At 35.0% G+C, this 21,303-nt stretch overlaps 1 protein-coding gene across 8 annotated transcripts in view; it reads right to left on the reverse strand.

Moving 5' to 3' along the window:
- The window catches only part of LOC127868048 (ankyrin-2-like), a 211,708-nt gene that overhangs the window by 72,097 nt on the left and 118,308 nt on the right, over window positions 1-21,303 (reverse strand). For all 8 annotated transcript variants that reach the window (XM_052409624.1, XM_052409621.1, XM_052409619.1 and 5 more), the window contains 5 exons: window positions 19,658-19,739; window positions 15,274-15,462; window positions 11,784-12,038; window positions 9,700-9,771; window positions 4,252-4,656 (listed from right to left, as the gene is read on the reverse strand). In XM_052409624.1, coding sequence (XP_052265584.1) covers window positions 4,252-4,656; window positions 9,700-9,771; window positions 11,784-12,038; window positions 15,274-15,462; window positions 19,658-19,739 — 1,003 coding nt within the window. The remainder of the gene's footprint in view (window positions 1-4,251; window positions 4,657-9,699; window positions 9,772-11,783; window positions 12,039-15,273; window positions 15,463-19,657; window positions 19,740-21,303) is intronic.

Raw genomic sequence — 21,303 nt, forward strand, 5'->3', positions numbered from 1 at the left:
TTAGGTGTTGTCCCAGATTAGCTTGGCTTAATGCATGTGCATTAGGTGTTGTCCCAGATTAGCTTGGCTTAATGCATGTGCATGAGGTGTTGTCCGGCTTAATGCATGTGCATTAGGTGTTGTCCCAGGCTTAATGCATGTGCATTAGGTGTTGTCCCATGCTTAATGCATGTGCATTAGGTGTTGTCCCAGGCTTAATGCATGTGCATTAGGTGTTGTCCCAGATTAGCTTGTGCTGTCCACGCAGTATGATCATGGATGACACTTTCAATGGGAGTCTCTTCTTACCAAGTCCAGTCTAGGCAGAAAGTGTCATCCCTGTTTAGCCTGTGCAAACTGCACATGTTAATCTGGGACAACACTTAAAGCAAGTGAATGAAGCCCCATTTTGACCAGAACGTGACCAAAATAATTACCATTGAAAATTCTTGTTAAATATATCATAAGCTGTTATTTCCATGGGCTGAATATTGAACAATAAGACTAAAATTGATATTTTCCTACTAGAAGCAAAGCATTTATAGCTTCTTAGAAAGTTACATTCAATTAAATACCTTTCTTACTAATTTCAAGTTGTAAAGGTTTCATTTCCAACCCTTAGTTACTGATGAGCAGCAAACAGCATTAAACCTGAACAGTTACTCGCATGCTGCTCTGCTTTTATGCTGTTTGCACATAGCCATTTTCACTTTACTTCTTATGGGGGAAAGAATTAATCTGAATACAGTATAGCTTGTCCAATAAATCAATATGACTTGTATACAAATATGTCTGTTATCAACCAATATTTGAAGCTGGAATTTAGACCTTGCAATAGCTAAAGAAATAACATGCACTCTTCCTAATTAAAACATCATTTTCTGATTAATTTATGATAAACATCTAGCTATCAAATTCTGAAAATAAAAGGTTCACATTTTTAGCATGAATTATATGGTAACATGAATGGTGACAGAATGAATTAACATTATTGGTGACAGAATTAACATCATTGATTTACAAATGACATGATAGCATTTTGATTTATTAATATTAAATATAAGTATGAAGATATTTAACAACATATTCAAAATATACACAAGAGGGCCATGATGGCCCTGAATCACTCACCTGACTAACAAAATACAATCCCAACCCAGATTTCATCAAGATAAATATTCTGACCAAATTTCATAAAGATTGGATGAAAACTGTGACCTCTATTGTCTACACAAGATTTTTCTAATATTTGACCTATTTACCAAGTTTTTGACCCCAGGTGACCCAAATACAATCCCAACCCAGATTTCATTAAGATAAACATTCTGATAAAATTTCATAAAGATTGGATGAAAACTGTGACCTCTATTGTCTAAACAAGTTTTTTCTATTATTTGATCTATTGATCTAGTTTTTGACCCCAGATCACCCAAATACAATCCCAACCCAATTTCATAAAGATAAACATTCTGACCAAATTTCATAAAGATTGGATAAAAACTGTGACCTCTACTGTCTACACAAACAAATTGTTGACGGTTTTTCTATTTTTTGCCCTAGTGACCCAATTTTTGACCCCAGATGACCCAAATACAATCCCAACCCAGATTTCATGAAGATAAACATTCTGACCAAATTTCATAAAGATTGGATGAAAACTGTGATCTCTAATGTCTACACATGGTTTTTCTATTATTTGACCTAGTTACCTAGTTTTTGACCCCAGATGACCCAAATACAATCCCAACCCAGATTTAATCAAGATGAACATTCTGACCAAATTTCATAAAGATTGGATGAAAACTGTGACCTCTATTGTCTACACAAGGTTTTTCTATTATTTGACCTAGTTTTTGACCTAGTGATCTAGTTTTTGACCCCAGATGACCCAAATACAATCCCAATCCAGATTTCATCAAGATAAACATTCTGACCAAATTTCATAAAGATTGGATGAAAACTGTGACCTCTACTGTCTACACAAACAAATTGTTGATGTTTCTATTATTTGACCTAGTGACCTAGTTTTTAACCACAGATGACCCAAATACAATCCCAACCCAGATTTCATCAAGATAAACATTCTGACCAAATTTCATACAGATTGGATGAAAACTGCGACCTCTATTGTCTACACAAGGTTTTTCAATAATTTGACCTAGTGACCTAGTTTTTGACCCCAGATGACCCAAATACAATCCCAACCCAGATTTTATCAAGATACACATTCTGACCAAATTTCATAAAGATTGGATGAAAACTGTGACCTCTACTGTCTACACAAACAAATTGTTGACAGACGCACGCACACACGCCGGACATAACACGGTAACATAAGCTCACCATGTCACTTCGTGACAGGTGAGCTAAAAACAAAGCTAATAAATTCCTGAAACAATACAAAATCAGATTTAAACAGCAACACAGTTTATGCACGGTTCCAGCAAACTAAGACAATAAATATAGTGTGAACAACAACTTTACAACAAAAATCATATATATATATATATATATATATATATTCATTAACTTAACAAACATATTTAATGAAATAATTCTTGAATGACATATTTCTTAATTGACACATTGCTCCAAGGACAAATTTGTTATGACATATATTTTTTAATGGCATTTTCCTCTCATGACATATGTTAAATAACACATATAAAATAACATTTACCTCTAATGACATATTTTAAATGACATTTTTCTTGAATGAAATATTTTATTACATAATTTTAACGACAAATTAAATTACATATTTCTTTAATAACATATTTCGCTTAAAACCTTTTTTAAGACTAAACCAAGGACATCGTTAAGAAATAAAACCTATAAAAAATAATTAAGCAACACTGTCAGCAAAAAAAAAACAGCAAAAAAAAAATTCTGTGTGAAAGCAAGTAAGTTGCATACAGAAATATGGTTAATTACATTATGATATATTATGATAACATAATATATCTTTGGGAATATTTTTGTAGTATCTTCATGATTTTGAGATTCAAAATTGACTAAAAACTGTAGCAATGTTAGGCAAAATTTTCTTAAAATTTAACACAGTAAAAGTACGGTAAATTGTCTCAATTTCTCCTTTTAATTGATTGTTTTCTATTAAATTGGGAAGTTCTAAGTGTTATCAAGTGTTTTTTTGTGAAAAACAAACACAGATACAATATTAAATGTAAGGTTAAGTGTATAGTACATCAATAATAATGATCTTGTTAAAATTGTATTGTTATTAATACAGCAATGTATAACAGTACAATACCACAGTAACTGTAATATAGGTGTGTTTTATCAATCAAAAACGATACATTGGACTGTTGTTTGCAAATCTGGATCACAAGGGCTTGAAATCAAACAAGGAAATTGGCAAAATGGAGACCCGGTACACAAAAACATAATAAAAATTTATATCAGTAATATAAAAATGATATTAAATGGTAAGGATCCAATATCAAACAAGTCCAAAGCATTAAATTCAAGAAAAAATGTGCGCAAGATAAAGATATGAGCAGGAAAAAGCTTGAGATTGAACACCTAGAAATGGAGTATGAAGCTATTAACGAGTCACAGACGATTATACCACCACTACACATGTTTTGTGACAGGCATATCCACTATATATTCTGAAGTAGACAACAAGACAAAGGGCCATAATTTAGACAACAAAGGGCCATAATTTAGACAAACCATGTCGCAGGCACTCTTCCTTATTTGATGATCATCTAAATATTTAGGTCATTCAACTCTGAAAGCTTGAGCGCCATTCAACCAGCAATTAAAGACATGTTTAGAAAAAATAACCTTTATGTTCAATAATCTAAATAACACACCAAGGGACACAATTCTGCAAAACAATTATCACAGCCAAAATACCTTACTTTACGATCATTTACATATTAAGGTTATGCAACTGAACATTTTTGACAGAGATCCACCTTTTAGTAAAAGAGGAGTAGAAACACAAGCTTAAGGTGACTAGTTAAAATATGACATAGTGGAAAACCACACAAACAGCCACAATTCTGCCCAAAATTGTTGTATCCTCAATTCCCTTTTTTACAATCATCACGCGTTAAGGTCAACTGTGAAATTTGTAGTTAAAGAGTGTTCAAAAAGGAGGCTTGGAGGCATACATATGGACGGACAAGTGCAATTCTCATTGCTTCCCGCTCAGTGGAGGCATACAACAAAAGAATCACGCCATTAAATGAGGACAACATTGAAAGCTGAAGAGAGAGGATGGGGTGAACGTGTAGTGTATACCTCCCAGAACAACCACCCTCTCTGTTGTGCCTCGAGGTGTGATAGTGGTAATCTTCTTAACCGTCTTCCAATGCACACCGTCCTCGGAAACCTGGAAAATCTCCTCAATTTCGGTCACAGATTCCGAGATGAATTCTTCCTCCTCAACTACTGCAACATCAGCTACTTTTCCTTCTGTCTTTGCATCAGTTTCATCTTTACCGAGCTCTTGTTCTCTTTTTTCGCTCGCCTCTTCTTCATAGTCAGCCTCCCCTGTTGGTGGTTCTGACTCGGTGAGTTCGATCCTAGGAGGCGTCCGGCGCCGCTCTGGTTTCTTTGGCGGCTGTTTCTTTTCTTCTTCCTTTGCCTCTCCCTTTTTTGCCTCCTCCGAAATAGCTTGCAGAATATCCTGCTCATTTCTCACGGCTGATTGGTTGGTTGGAAATTGCAAGCATAATGGGATAGAATGATAGCATGCATTAAGTTGTGACCAATGGTGAACAATTTAAAGAGCCATGATAATTGTGGTTTGTAACAATTAAATGAAAGCTGTCCCAGTGAAACACCTCTTAGTATGCTCTGGGATGAACATATTACATCCAAATATATACAAAGATTCAAAGATAAATTTAAATTACTCTAAAATGAAGTTTATAAGTCAGCCTGGCACTTTGAAAATGTGGCTTAATGCATGTGCTGAAAGTGTTGTCCCCAATCAGGCTTAATGCATGTGCTGAAAGTGTTGTCCCCAATCAGGCTTAATGCATGTGCTGAAAGCGTTGTCCCCAATCAGGCTTAATGCATGTGCTGAGTGTTGTCCCCAATCAGGCTTAATGCATGTGCTGAGAGTGTTGTCCCCAATCAGGCTTAATGCATGTGCTGAAAGTGTTGTCCCCAATCAGGCTTAATGCATGTGCTGAAAGTGTTGTCCCCCCAATCAGGCTTAATGCATGTGCTGAAAGTGTTGGCCCCCCCAATCAGGCTTAATGCATGTGCTGAAAGTGTTGTCCCCAATCAGTCTGTGCAGTCTGCACACTTAATCAGGAGCGATACTTTGCTTTAATGGCATTTTTTTAATTAATGGAAGTATCTTCTTACTGAAAATCCAGTTTAGTTCAAAAGTTTGTCCCTGATAAACCTGTGCAGACTGCACCGGGTAATCAGGTATGAAATGCATTAGGCCCTATTTTCCCAGTGTCTCATATACATTGTTATTTCAACAACAAAAATATGTCATTTTTTATCCAGAAGCTTTCATCAGTACATCAGCATGCAGAGAACATTTTCCTGCTTTTAACCCTTTGCATGCTGGGAAATTTGTCGTCTGCTAAAATGTCTTCTGCTGAATTTGTAAAATAAGCATTTTCTTCATTTTTTTTCAAAGAATACTATCAGAATAGCAAACAGTTTGGATCCAGATGAGACCCCACGTTTTGTGGCGTCTCATCTGGATCCAAACTGTTTGCATAGGCCTTTAAAATTCGGTTCCCGCACTGAAAGGGTTAAGATGTGTACTTACAAAATAACAACTATTAAACACAATGTTTAAGTCAATAAAATTTAAAAAGCTGAAAATATTATAACAAATGATATAAATGATATCATTCAAAGAAGGAATGGTTATAATATTAATTCATAGCCAAGTAACTATACTGATAAATAGATGTATGCAAAGAAAAATGTATGAAAAAAATGAATGTGCTGAAAATAACATTTTAATAAGGAAGGTCACAGCATATTTCTTTCCATTTTGTATGAGATTTCAAGAATAAAATATTTATACATATATCAATATATATATAGCATACATTGGGTGATGCACAACATAAAAATAATAAAACATGTTTGATTGGCAATAGGAAAGTTTAATTGATTCAATGAATTCTTATCTAAACAAGCAAATTCCTTGAATTGATATCCCCCGCCAATAAGCTTCTGGACACAAAAGTATAATATTTGACACTCAAAAAAGCATTTTTTTCAAGATACAAAGGGCCATAACTCCGTTATTAACAGATGATGTACAATGCCATTGGGCGTGCATCATCCTCTTATCCATATATATACTCATACCAAGTTTCAATGAAATCCGCTGAAGCACTTCCATGATATGGCTCCGGACACAAAAAAGCCGGACGGACGGAAAGACGGATGGACGGACAATGCCAAAACAATATCCCTCCGCCTATGGCGGGAGATAACAAAGTAGTTTGCCCATTGGCAAGTTATTTCATAGCCACATGTCTCTGGGATCTTTCTTTTTTGCAATCAATGAATCCATTTAGCTAATATGAATGTGGACCCCTTGGTGACACCAAACCAGTACGAGACTTACTCTCAGTACCAGCATCAGTGATGCATAAAGCAATGCCTCTATTTTGTAGTGTCAGACATTAACTATAGCTGACAGCAACGGCGTGAAAGCACTTTTTAATGTAAAGCTTTTAGACAGCAACTAATGCACCTTAGTCAACAGATGTGCTGGCAGTCAAACTTGTTTAACATTCTGACCTATTTTTTAAAGTGCACATTTAAATGTTTTGTGTAATGAATGCATTGTGCACAGAATAATATGATCTCATACTTTATAATATTTCATACTTATAATGATTATCTATTTTTGTCAGTAAAAACATGCACAATCAACTCATAAAATTATTACAGTGATGCTGCATTATCACAAGTAACTTTTTTATCTATAATCTTCAATAAATCGGCAATAATTCCATAACTGTTCCATAATAATTGTGGTATATCAACTGCATGTTTACAAACATTAAACATAAACAAAGAAAAACTAAATTTCTAATAAAAAGAAAAACATGCATAATAAGCAGACGAGAAAAGTGTTAATAAGCATAACACGAGCCAACAAACACAATTTTTTGGCTGAACAAATGCTTTCAAGTTGCAACACGCAAGAAGTAAAAAGGTAACACACAGATTTTGCAAAGATCTATACTCTGCTAGAAATAATTATCAGGGTATCACACTTCTACAAAACAACCAAATAAAGTCACAAAGGCACACATGAGCTTTAAAACTACAAGGATGGACATTTTGAGTGAAAGTTTTGTATTCTTTTAATTTCAAAGATTATTTTATCTTAAAAGTGAGGGAGATTTAGGTAAATGTAAAGAATAGTCCATCATTACAAAGCATCATTGCAAAGGTCAAGTTTTTACAGTTTTAATCAATGAAACAAGGGACAAAATTGTCACAAAACCAGGTTTTCAGTTGAAAAAAAGTCTGATTAAGGGAGACAATTCAAAATGTGTATTGTTAACCCCCTTGTGTAAAATTGACCTTGATTTCAATTAGAAAAAAAAAGAGATGTGTTCGTCAGAAACACAATGCCCCCAATTTGCGCCGCTTTGAAATAAAAAAAAAAATAAAAAAAATTATATCCTTTGAGCTTGAAGGATGACCTTGACCTTGAACTTCCACCACTCAAAATGTGCAGCTTCATGAGAACGCCGCTTTGAATTTTTTTTTGTTGTTGACCTTTGTTGTTGACCTTTGACCTTGAAGGATGACCTTGACCTTGAACTTCCACCACTCAAAATGTGCAGCTTCATGAGATACACATGCATGCAAAATATCAAGTTTCTATCTTCAATAATGCAAAAGATATGGCCAACGTTAGTGTTTTTTTCGGACGGACAGACGGACAGACTGACATACACACATACTAACATACTGACGGACAGTGCAACTGCTATATGCCACCCTACCGGGGGCATAAAAAGTCTGATAAAGAGAGACGACTCAAAATCAAAATGTGCATTGTTACTGATTGTTCATAGTTTTAGTTGTGGCGACCTTGACCTTGGAGATATTGACGTAATTCTTTAGCGCGACACACCGTCCAATAATGGTGAACAAATGTGCCAAATGCTTTTAAAATGTCATAATGAATGACATAGTAATGGCCCAGACAAGCTCATTTATGGCCATTTTTGACCTTCAAACTCAAATTATGACCTTGACCTTGGAGATATCGACGTGATTCTTTCGCGCGACACACCGTCTAATGATGGTGAACAAATGTGCCAAATGATTTTAAAATCACACATTGAATGACAAAGTTATGGCCCGGACAAGCTCATTTATGGCCTTTTTTTACCTTCAAACTCAAATTGTGACCTTGACCTTGGAGATATCGACCTAATTCTTTCGAGCGACACACCGTCTAATGATGGTGAACAAATGTGCCAAATGATTTTAAAATCTGACAATGAACGACAAAGTTATGGCCCGCACAAGCTCATTTATGGCCATTTTTGACCTTCAAACTCAAATTGTGACCTTGACCTTGGAGATATCGACATAATTCTTTTGAGCGACACACCGTCTAATGATGGACAAGCTTGTTCCGCCCGCCAGCCCGCCCGACCGCCCGCCAACATTCGCCAATCTAATAACCAGTTTTTTAATTCAGTAAACCTGGTTAATGATTGGTAACGTTTTTTACAGTTCCAACTAATGAAATGATTTGTCAAGTTTTCACAGTTCCAACTATTGAAATGATTGGTCAAGTTGTCACAGTTCCAACTAATGAAATGATTGATAAAGTTTTCACAGTTCAAACGAATGAAATGATTGGTCAAGTTTTCACAGTTCCAACTAATGAAATGATTATTCCTCCAAAATGTGAACACTGATACTGGATATTTGTAAAAACAGGTATGTCATCAGCATCAATATAATGTTAGTACTAAACATGTTGCTGTATCCCAAAGTATTGCAAAATAGTGTGGAAGGGAGAAGACTGGGCACTAATTGACATAAGGGGTTAGAATGTGAGTTAATATTTGCCCCAAGTAATTGAAGGAAGATGTTTACAGGTCATACAATACAGCTAGAAATAGATAATGGCTTAACAGGTGAAACAGAGTGCCTTTTTTAATAGAAACAAACCATTTACACACAAATTACAGGCCAAGACATGATTTCACATAATCACTGCGAAAAACAGGAGATATTCTCGGAACACAGCTATAAACATATGCATTACAGAGTGCTTTTTTAATGGCTATAGAGCGTTCACACACAAGTTACAGATTAAGACGTGATTTAATACTATCGCAGTACAGGTAACTCAGAACACAGTTAGAACAGATCATGAATTAAGAGTTGTGACAGAGTGCTTTTTTAATGGTAACAGAGCATCCACACACAGATTACAGGTTAAGACGTGACTGACACATAGTCACAGTACAGAGTGCTTTTTAATGGTTACAGAGCTTTCACAGACAGACAGATTACAGGTTAAGCCGTGACTGACACATGGTCACAGTACAGAGTGCTTTTTTATGGTTACAGAGCGTTCACAGACAGACAGATTACATGTTAAGATGTGACTGACACATGGTCACAGTACAGAGTGCTTTTTAATGGTTACAGAGTGTTCACAGACAGACAGATTACATGTTAAGACGTGACAGTACAGCTAGGTGCTCTCTATACCTGGGACAACACTCTCCATGGGGCTGGGGGGTGGAGACTGAGGCCCTTCCTCGTCATAGTAACCATTCGTGTCTGCAATCATGAAACATGTAACCATAGTAACCATTCTTTCTGCAATCAGGAAACAAGTAACCATAGTAACCATTTGTGTCTGCAATCACGAAAAAAGAAACCATAGTAACCATTTGTGTCTGCAATCATGAAACAAGTAACCATACTAACCATTTGCGTCTGCAATGTTGAAACAAGTGGTGCTTGTTTTAGCTGCATACATAGTCAGAAAAAAACTGATATGGTTATTGAAAATGTACCCATTCTGGCACAGATAAAATTGATATTTGAAGGAAAGGGATTCAGTTAATGTCAATATTCTATACTACATATATCACTTAAATATTGTCAGTTTAACTATTTTCAAGAAAAAATTCTTGTTCAGAAAACAATTAAATGTTGGATTTTAATTGATTTAAAAATGATTTATTAAAAGTACATGAATTTTAACATTAAAAGTACAAGAATCATAAACATATAGATAATATAATTGACGCTGATGGGTTATTCAAATTGCAATATATAACAAGCAAATTCGTTGCATTGATATCCCCCGCCAATATGCTTTTAGACACAAAAATTTGACACTCAAAAAAGCATTTTTTCAAGATACAAAGGGCCATAACTCCGTTATTAACAGATGGTGTACAATGCCATTTGGCGTGCATCACCCTCTTATCCATATATATACTCATAACAAGTTTCAATGAAATCCGCTAAAGAACTTCCAAGATATGGCTCCGGACGGACGGAAAGTTGCCAAAACAATATCCCTCCGCCGATGGCGGGGGATAATAAACCCAAATTGTCATTGTTGGTGAATATATGTTGATATATACAATACAAATACATATTACAACCACCAGCATAGCAAATGTCGAGTATTACATATTAGCAAGTTAAAATTCTCCAATATATATCTAAATATCTTTGGAATGGTGCAAATATCATGCTAAAACAATTTCTACAAATATGTTTTTTATCATGGTTTATTAGTTTAAAAGTGTGAATAAAAATTATTTGTTCTACCAAGGCCATTAACAGCTTAAGTTAATAATAAGCATGTTTGGTTGCAAAAGATATATTAATTTGAAACTATTTTAAATTCTGATCATATCATCAAATATTTTAAAGAAAACAAAATCCAAACATATAACGAATATTATATAGGCCTCCTTCTGTTGAAACATTCTGAAATGCAGCAGCCATGAGAAACAAGTTCAGAAGTTTCTAGAATCATATGTGTAATGAATACAGGGCCTTGTTTCAATCTCAAAACATCAATAAACTGTAAGCCTCTATTCTATCTGCAATATATCAAAGACAAAAAAATCAATACAAAACAAGCGAATTTGTTGAATTGATATCCCCTGCGAAAAATAAATTTTATGCCAGAAGGACTGACTGATGGATGGACTGGCAAATGGATGGACTGACGGACAACGCCAATTCTATATCCCTATGCCTTTTGCAGGGGATAATAATATGAGAAATGGGAAAAGAAACACATTCATTAACTACAGAAATGTAAGGTGCTACTACTCATAATACAATCATAATACTGTTTAAAGCTGTAATAAGCCACCATAATACACCAATGGCATTCATGTATAACAGTTTTAGTGGAATAAAAATAATAATCGCAAGAGCACAGTTAGTAGTTAGTAAATAATGTAAAAAATAGTATAACCTGATTTTGGAATATATCCAAAATAATAATATTTTTAAGAAGCAGGAAGATGAGTTGATAACATTTGTCATAACACATGCTTTCAGACTTAATTGCGCTTCTCTTTCAACATTTTACATCATCTTGATAATTTTCTTCCATACTTTTATGTGATTACCATGGTTCAAAGTACAAATGCTAGAGTAACTAATAAAGAACAGTCACACACAAAAGAAGATTGCTAGAAAAATACCATGGTAAATTACATTGTTCTGTGAAAGTCAATCTAAATAAGATCCAGTAAACATCATGCAAGGTTAAAAGATGGCCACAAATATAGTGAAACATCCATGCATGAGTTTACCTTGCACTGACTCAACTGGCGGTTCAGCTATAGGTTCAATTTCCTCTACTTTGGGTTCTATTTGTTCAACGTTGGGCTCTTCAGCCTCATTCTGAGACTGATGCTCCAGATCAAGGTCATTTTGAGGGACCTGAGGGGCTCTCCTCAATTCGGCTTCGTAACCTAGGACCTCAATACGTGCAAAAACAGTTTCGTCTTTCTGCTTTTTTTCCGGTACAAAGTCCTCCTCATTGACTGAAGCACTGTCCTCTAGTTCTACAAATTTCAGGTGAGTTCTATGTAAGACACCCAATACCACACACAATACCAAAGGAATCCCTTCATGCAAAAATGGGTCTAAGCTGAATGTGACCATGGCACAGTCTGGTCTGGAGCTACCCTGTCTGCTATAAATTAAGGCATGGTTGCATTTCACGCCGTTTCATTATCAGAACAGTGTCTTTCTTGACCAGAAAGTGAGAATGTGCAGGCTTGTTTGGAGCGTTACAGTGGCTCCATAGAGCATGAGACCCATTTTAGCATGTTGCAGATTAATTATCGCTGTATTATTGTTAAACAACACAATAAATTATTATCATGTCTACAGCTGCCACAACAACAAGTATTAGGATGTTAAATATCTACGTTTTCATATCTTCTTTAGTTAAACAATCAGAATATACATTTCAATAACAAAGAACAAATACAACTGCCTTCTGAAAATAAATAAGAACCATGATTTTCATTAAGAAAATCACCTTACATAATAGCAAGAAACAAAGTTAAAAAATGATTTCAAACTGCATGATACACTGTAACATGTATTGCAGTCATAAACTGTGAATGGTTACACGAGGACAACATTCAACATACAACGATACATGCAATTATCAACAAACTATTGATGTATACATGCTGTTATTGTACATTTTAAATTAATATGAAATACAAACACATGCTCTTCTTCATGCTCATTTCACAATCTGTCAAACCTAAATTGTACATCCAACATAAATTTTGGAGGACTTTTATACCAATGTTATTCATCCCAAACAAATTTTCGAGGATTTCCTTTGGTCCCACACACATTTTCGAAGATTTTCTTTTCGTCCCTTACACATTTTCGAGGATTTTCTTTGGTCCCTTACAATTTTTAGAGGATTTTCTTTGGTCCCTTACAATTTTTCGAGGATTTTCTTTGGTCCCTTACAATTTTTCGAGGATTTTCTTTGGTCCCTTACATTTTTCGAGGATTTTCTTTGGTCCCTTACAATTTTTCGAGGATTTTCTTTGGTCCCTTACAATTTTTCGAGGATTTTCTTTGGTCCCTTACAATTTTTTGAGGATTTTCATTAGTCCTCTCAACATTGCAATTAAAATTTCCAAGGAATTTTCATTCTGGAGTGTTATATCAGTCATTATAAAAACTATTTGGTGAATCCATGAAATTTAATGTTCAGAGAAAAAAATCTACAGAGTTCAATGCCACAACTTAGGCTAGCATTATTAACATAGTTTTCTTTCACAATATTGATTAGCTGTCCAGTTTGTAAAATTTGCATTAATTTTACATTTAAACATTCTTTTGAAGTAAATGCATGTGTATTTTTTTTCTATTTCAATGAAAAATGAATTTAACATGAAATTAACTCTTATAAATTCAACACATAAGTTGCTAAGTCTATTTTATATGTCATACATTATACACAAACTTGTCTTTTCTTATCTTATTCTAATAAACTAAAAAAACTTTCAACAGTTGTTGTACATACTAAGTTTAGAGAAGGGTGCCACCATAACAAAATAACTAAAAAGGGTCAACACTGTAAACTATGTTAACCAGGGATCATATTTTTTTCGGTTTTGTCGGTCCTAGACCGATTGGGGTCATGAAAGACCGATTGAAAATCCCTAACAGTCGGTCCTATTCTGTTTGCTAAAATGCGCATGTCATGAAATCGATTACACAGTGAACATGCTAACACCCCCTATTTACATTCTTATCTCGATTCGCTGCAGTCTCTAAACCGGTCAGGACCAGTTTATTGCATGTCAGCCGACTAGTATGACCCCAAGCAGCGAAGATTCGCGCTGTTGTTTATTAGTCATGCGTGAATAACCCGTGTCAATATCAATCGATAATTTCAATGGCTTATACCTAGCACACTAATTAATCGGTCCGTAATGTGTACTCGTCCACGATATAATCGTTGACAGTTACTTCGGAGATGAAAATCTTGATGTGATCCTCGTGGAAATTGTGCATTTCATGCATGAAACAGTAAACTTTCATATAAACAGAGAAGAAAATCGGATATTCTGCAATAATTGTGGGCGGATCTTGTTCACTGAAAGCACGCGCTGTAACTAAACAAAACATGCCGATACATTTTCCACCATCGTAATAATCCGGCAATAAATGAATGAAAGTCGCGGATCTGATCGACAGAACAGCCGAAAGTTATTTTATGGGCGGAACTTCACACTAGTACACAAGAAAAATAATATACATTGTATAAAGCTCTAGTAAAAATAGTGTTAGAATCGAAATAATTCGTGTACTTTATTGTTTGTTGTTGAATAACCACGACCGAAAGTTTAGATGCGTGGTATCAAATCACACAGATAATTAATATTTGACAACGATGAAAATAAGTTAGATAAAACAGCACACGAAACACGGAGCGTATATTGACTCATCTAGAGTCCGTGCAGAGTCCGTGCACGAAACAACAATGAAATAGCAAATGATAAAACCAATTGAGAAAACTCGTATTTACCGTTTAAAAAATGTCTAAGGGAATTTAACTTGTACTTTTATTATACCACCTTCATGAATGGCAAAATCAATTGTATATATTTTAACGTAATTTGTCATGATTTCGGGTATAAATTTTCGGACGTATTTTCCCCAGTTAAATCCAGACCGATTGATGTTGCCGGAAAATATGATCCCTGATGTTAACAGATACACAACATTTAGATTTTTAGTGGATGTGAATACATGCATAAATATTTTCTTCCAGTGATTCCCAAACAGTACACAGTTAAATTTAATCCCTCATGTATTTTGACACCAATACTTTTTCTAAACGTAAGAAAATTTCATTCTGAAATATTTACATTAATTAACTAAAACTTTAACACATGCATTAATTAAATGTATATAACATGCTTAAAATTGAAATTACATATACATGTGCATATGGATAATAATGTTGTGATTTTGATCACTCTAACATTCATATCAATTAGAAAAGTCAAGCAACAGCTTTCCATATACTCTTTTTTCAAAATGGAACATATTGCTGACCATATAAAACTAGACAATGTTGAAAAGGAATAAATTCTAAGTTCAGATAATACACATTCCACAAACAACACACCAGTGTTAGAGAACGTGCAACTACAAAGACTTCAAGTGTTAGTGAACATCCATCCCATCATGCAATTTTCAAAATGGCAGCCATACAAAACAAAATGGCCGCCATTTCTCATTTTGCTCTAATACCTTCACTCTGTTTATAAGCAGCAAAGCGTTTTTCACGCTCGTCCTCGAGCCTATCCATTTGCATGATCAAATCTATGTAAGCCTCCTTCTTTTGGTCCGAAAGTTCTGAAGGTTCGCTCTCAAGCTCAGCGACCTTTCGTCGCTCATCAACCTCTGCTATCATGTCCTCAGTTATTGACATATTGTCACCTGCGTGTCAGTAAGCGACATAACTCTCAAACTGCCATAAATATAGACAATGCTTTCTACAGTAAAAATAGGGCATTACATTACCATTTGTACTGACTTGCTAAGTATGAAACAAACCCATTTATTAATAACCATAGCAACATCTTTGTCTGATTGCTATAGTTTTCTGGCAATCACTAAGTATTTGCAAGAAGACATTTGCCACCACAAAAAAGCTTACGCTGTTGCAAAATCAGCATCTCGAGTAATGCGTGCACAGTTAAGGCAACTTGAGCATTATATAAGGCAATGCAGGTCAGTTCATGAATTCAAAGAAATTCAGCCAATCAGCCCAAAGAAACACAATCATGCAGTCCAGACAGAATCACATTTGAGCTGCACTCTGAGAGAATTAATTAAAATGCATGTGTTTTAAGTGTCGTCCCTGATTAGCCTGTGAAGTCTGCACAGGCTAATCAGGGACAACACTTTTGTCTTTATTGTGTTTTTCATTTCAAGGAAGTCTCTTTTTAGATTAAAACCAGTTTAGGCAAAACGTTTCTTCCCTAATTAGCCTGTGCAGACTACAGAGGCTAATCTGGGACAACACTGTACACACATGCATTCAGTTTTCCCAAAGCAAAACTCGTGATTTTTTTTTTAATGAAAATGGTTACTCTGTTCTGCATTCTATTTTTTCAATCAGGAAGGTTCTTAATAACTGGTGATAAAACTTTTTCAATTATTTAACACAATTTAAGAACATTTTTTTCGAAGGCTTTGGAGTAATCTGTTACCAAGAAGAATATGCATATGATTTGCTAAACAAGAAGGCATGGATACGATGATGATGGTAATGGAAATGTTTCTAACATACTACATACAAAAATGAAATTAACTTTCCTACCACAATTTTATGTTTTTTCATGTGTCATTCATGCTTGCACAAAATAACTCTATTAATTCGTTAAATTCGTTCATAGAAAAAAAGGATAAAATAATTTCCGACTGTTAAAGTAATTTTATGCACTATGTTAATTTAATTCCATATTTATTTTAAAGTCTCTATAACGCTCAAAGTCAACGAAAATTTCATAAAGTATTTCGTAAAATAAAGTTAACACCTAAACAATCAGTGATCCTTATAGAAATAGCCACAATTTCAACGCTAGATGTGGTATGATTACATACCTTTTTGTAGATACAAAATGCTCGTTTTTATTTATTTGTGACACAATTAACACAATTAATTCCATTTTAATTTCCCGCGAATACATCTATTCATACGACACACGAACACCATATTGTGTTCATGTGTCGTATGAATAGATTTCGTTGCAGGAAATTAAAATGAAATTAAATATGCAAAACAATAATAAAAACAAGAGCACCGCCTTGCGGGTGCAGACCGCTCATCTATTTTCTTTTCAAAGGTGAAGGGACTCTCATTTTCAATCACAAAGGAGGGAGGGGTGGAGTGAAGAGGGGTTTATAGTGTGGGGTTGTGGACATTTATTACATTATCTTCCAAAAAAGCGAAAAAAAAAAGAAAAAAAAATAGGGGGCGGGGGGAGGGGGGGGGGGGGTGGGGGGGGTGGCGGGGGCGATGGGGGGGGTATTTTTTGGGTGCGATGGTTGGACGGTATTTCAAACATAACCGTTTTAAAAAAAAATGGGTGGGGGGGGGTTATTTTGGTGGTAATTTGTGAGATGAGATTAAAAAAAAAAAAAAAAAAAAAAAAAAAAAATCAAAAAAAAAAATTGGGGGGGGGGGGGGTGGGGTGGGGGTATAGTGTGAGGGTGTGGTGGTCATTTGTGAGATGATCTTAAAAAAAAAAAAAAAAAAAAAAAAAATAGGGGGGGGCAGAGGGGGGGAGGGCACGGGGGATGGTTTGGGTGGAGTCTATTGTGGTATGTCAGGTAAGAGTAGTTTCGTCAAAGTATCAATCAAATCTAATCATAAATAAAGAAGTTATGGCAATTTTAGCAAAATTTAATAATTTGACCTTGAGAGTCAAGGTCATTCAAAGGTCAAGGTAAAATTCAACTTGCCAGGTACAGTAACCTCATGATAGCATGAAAGTATTTGAAGTTTGAAAGCAATAGCCTTGATACTTAAGAAGTAAAGTGGATCGAAACACAAAATTTAACCATATATTAAAAGTTACTAAGTCAAAAAAGGGCCATAATTCCGTAACAATGACAACCAGAGTTATGCAACTTGTCCTTTTACTGTACCCTTAGTTTGTGAGTGTTCCAAGTATGAAAGCAATATCTATGATACTTTAGGGGTAGAGTGGACCAAAACATAAATCTTAACCAAATTTTCAATTTTCTAAGTATAAAGGGCCCATAATTCCGTCCAAATGCCAGTCAGAGTTACATAACTTTGCCTGCACGGTCCCCTTATGATAGTTCATAAGTGTTGCAAGTATGAAAGCAATAGCTTTGATACTGTAGGAATAAAGTGGACCTAAACACAAAACTTAATCAAATTTTCAATTTTCTAAGTATAAAAAGGGCACATAATTCTGTCAAAATGCCAGTCAGAGTTACATTACTTTGCCTGCACAGTCCCCTTATGATAGTTAGTAAGTGTTGCAAGTATGAAAGCAATAGCTTTGATGCTTAAGGAATAAAATGGACCTAAACACAAAACTTAACCAAAATTTTCAATTTTCTAAGTATAAAAAGGGCACATAATTCTGTCAAAATGCACGCCAGAGTTATCTAACTTTGCCTGCCCAGTCCCCTCATGATAGTAAGTAAGTGTACCAAGTTTGAATGCAATAGCATTGATACTTACTGAGAAAAGTGGACCTTAACGCAAAACTTAACCAAAATTTTCAATTTTCTAAGTATAAAAAGGGCACATAATTCTGTCAAAATGCACGCCAGAGTTATCTAACTTTGCCTGCCCAGTCCCCTCATGATAGTAAGTAAGTGTACCAAGTTTGAATGCAATAGCATTGATACTTTCTGAGAAAAGTGGACCTAAACGCAAAACTTAACCGGACGCTGACGCCGACGCCAAGGTGATGACAATAGCTCATAATTTTTTTTCAAAAAATAGATGAGCTAACAAGCATTTTGATCTACAAATATATATTTTACCAGACCACATATGGCGTTGAAATTTCGGCAATGGCCTTAAGGAACACTGATTTTTAATTGGTTAAGTTTATTTTACAAAACATTGTACGAAATTTTCGTTGATATTGAGTAGTAATGTTACTTTAAGAACAAAAGTGTTGTGTTTGTTTTACAGATAGAATGACACACATTTGCTTCTAACAATTATACAACAAAAATGAAAAAATAAAGTAAAACATTGGCTAATATATGACTGATAGGATCACAAAAATACACAAACAAAATGATTTTCACATTAAACACTGAGAACACAACATGACAAAGAATGAGCTACCGGTATGAGCACACAATGAGCACTAACTCATGAAACAATAACAGAATCAGCATAAATATTGTTTATAATGCTCCTATAGGTATTCACACATACTAGCATTTTAGCAAGTAAGTATCATGGAATGTTCTTCTATTCAAACATAAAAGAAGAATTCTCCTCATTGGCTACATCTCTAAGAAATGGTCAAGAGAATTATTTATATTTTTATTATAACATACAGCATATTGTTTTCCATCGAACCATCAGGTTTTTGTTTCTTTAATTATGGGAAAGGGTCGGGCCTTCCATTTTCGGGAAAACAAATCATCACAACTGAAAAAGGGGAAGAAATTCCCAACGAAAGCTTGACATTTGCGAAACATTGCATCATTTTAATTAAATTCTCTAGGGGGAAGGGGCATATATAAGGCTCTTGCTAAACAAGTAAAAACAGCCCTGAACCACCAACCAAGTGTGGTATCTTAAATATTTAATCACCACGCTAAATAAGAGCCTTGCTGGGGGGAAAGCAAGCTTCATGCATTAGTGTAAAGTGTTGTCCCAGATTATAGCCTTAATGATCTGCAGAGGCTTATCAGGGACAGCATATCCACCTTAGCTGGATTTTTGTTAAAAAAAAAAACTTCCTTTAAACAAATAGTATGATAAGAGCGGGAAGTGTCTTCCTTCATAAGCCTATGCAAACTGCAAGACTTATCTGGGATCACACTTAACACACATGCATTAAGCCCCATTTTCCCACAGCACAGCACAAAATAACATTTTATGAGAGTATATGTCTTTGTGTACCTTCAGAGGGTGCATGTGGGGCAATTCTCTTTTTCAGCCTTTGCTCACCGTCATCTGAATCCTCATTGGCTGATTCTGACTCCTGAAAAACACCGAACATTCTAGTGTCATATATGTAGCAGTGTCACTTATGTAGCAGTGTGATATATGTTGAAGTGTCATATATGTAACAGTGTCATATATGTATCAATGTCATATATGTAGCAGTGTCTTATATGTAGCAGTGTCATATATGTAGCAGTGTCATTTACGTAGAAGTTTCATTGTGTTAGCTGCATTTTGTATCCATGTTCATTACATGCGACAATTATGAGTCATTTTCTCAAAATTCTTGCCTAATAAAACTATGAGAAACATCATAGACAGCTGAGAGAATGGGAATTTTTTATCTTGAGAAAAACAAATAATTCACAAAGGATATAAAAGGGCTCTTAGAATATTTTTTAAATCATATTTTGACATGTTATATGTAAAATATACTGGTTTCTCAGCAGCGGGATAATTGTTCTTCTGCAGTTTGTTGGTGCATGCATAAAATGAACTGGAGAGGCCTTCATTAGATTAATGGAAACATTTTGCATTGCCACCAATTTTTTTTTACTCTTCTCCTTATTTTCTTTTATTTTCTCAAGGCCTTATTATCCGTCAACGGCATGTTTAGTACTCACCAAGTATAGCCCTGACCTTAGTTCAAAACTAAATAAGAAATATTCTGTAAAATCACTCGTCTAAGAAAAAATCTCTAACACAAAGACCAAACAAGACAGATCTAGAACAGACACCAAACATGTGAAGCTAAAACTTAAAGTTGCAAGTCAATTAAATGCGCACTGACATAATATGTATAACATTATGAGCGATTCATTACGAGTGCCACCTTATCTATCCAACAATATTTCTTAACAAGCAAATTTGTTGAATTGATATTTCCCTCCAAAAAATAAATTTTGTGAGAGACAGACTGAAGGACAGAGGGACAGATGGACGGACAACACCAATTCTATTTCACCCTACATTTGGCGGTGCATAAAAAGCTTAATGAAATATATAAACTAATTTTTGTTATGTTGTTTCATGAAAACAAAATGTATGTTTCAACATACTGAGTATTTACTTAACGACATACTGGTTTTGAAAACGGTACTGTTAGTTAAAATTTCTGTCATTCAACTGTATAAAATCCCTCAAAGATGCAAATGACGTGTGAAATTACTAGCAACGATCGAGAGATGAACAAAGTAACAAATACAAAGTTCAAAAACAAACAAGAGCTGTCTCCATAGGATGACATATGCCCCCGATAAACGCTTTGATAGAAGTTATGAGTATTTTTCGAAAGCTTAACGCAGATTTCAAAACCTAAACGCAGACCCCAAGTTCAAGGTCAAGGTCAAAGGAGTCCAAATTTGTGCGCGTATGGAAAAGCCTTGTCCATATACACATGCATACCAAATATGAAGGTAACATCTGAAGTGACATAGAAGTTATGAGCATTTTTCGAAACCTAAACCCAAAGTGTGACGGACAGTGCGATCACTATATGCCCTCCTTCAGGGGGCATAAAAACAAAACAAGCTTGAATGAATGTTCCGAAAATGATATTTCAATATTTCCCAAAACACATCAGCTAAGTGTGACCACCATGA

This window comes from Dreissena polymorpha, chromosome 2, assembly GCF_020536995.1.
Source record: "Dreissena polymorpha isolate Duluth1 chromosome 2, UMN_Dpol_1.0, whole genome shotgun sequence".
Lineage (NCBI taxonomy): Eukaryota > Metazoa > Mollusca > Bivalvia > Myida > Dreissenidae > Dreissena > Dreissena polymorpha.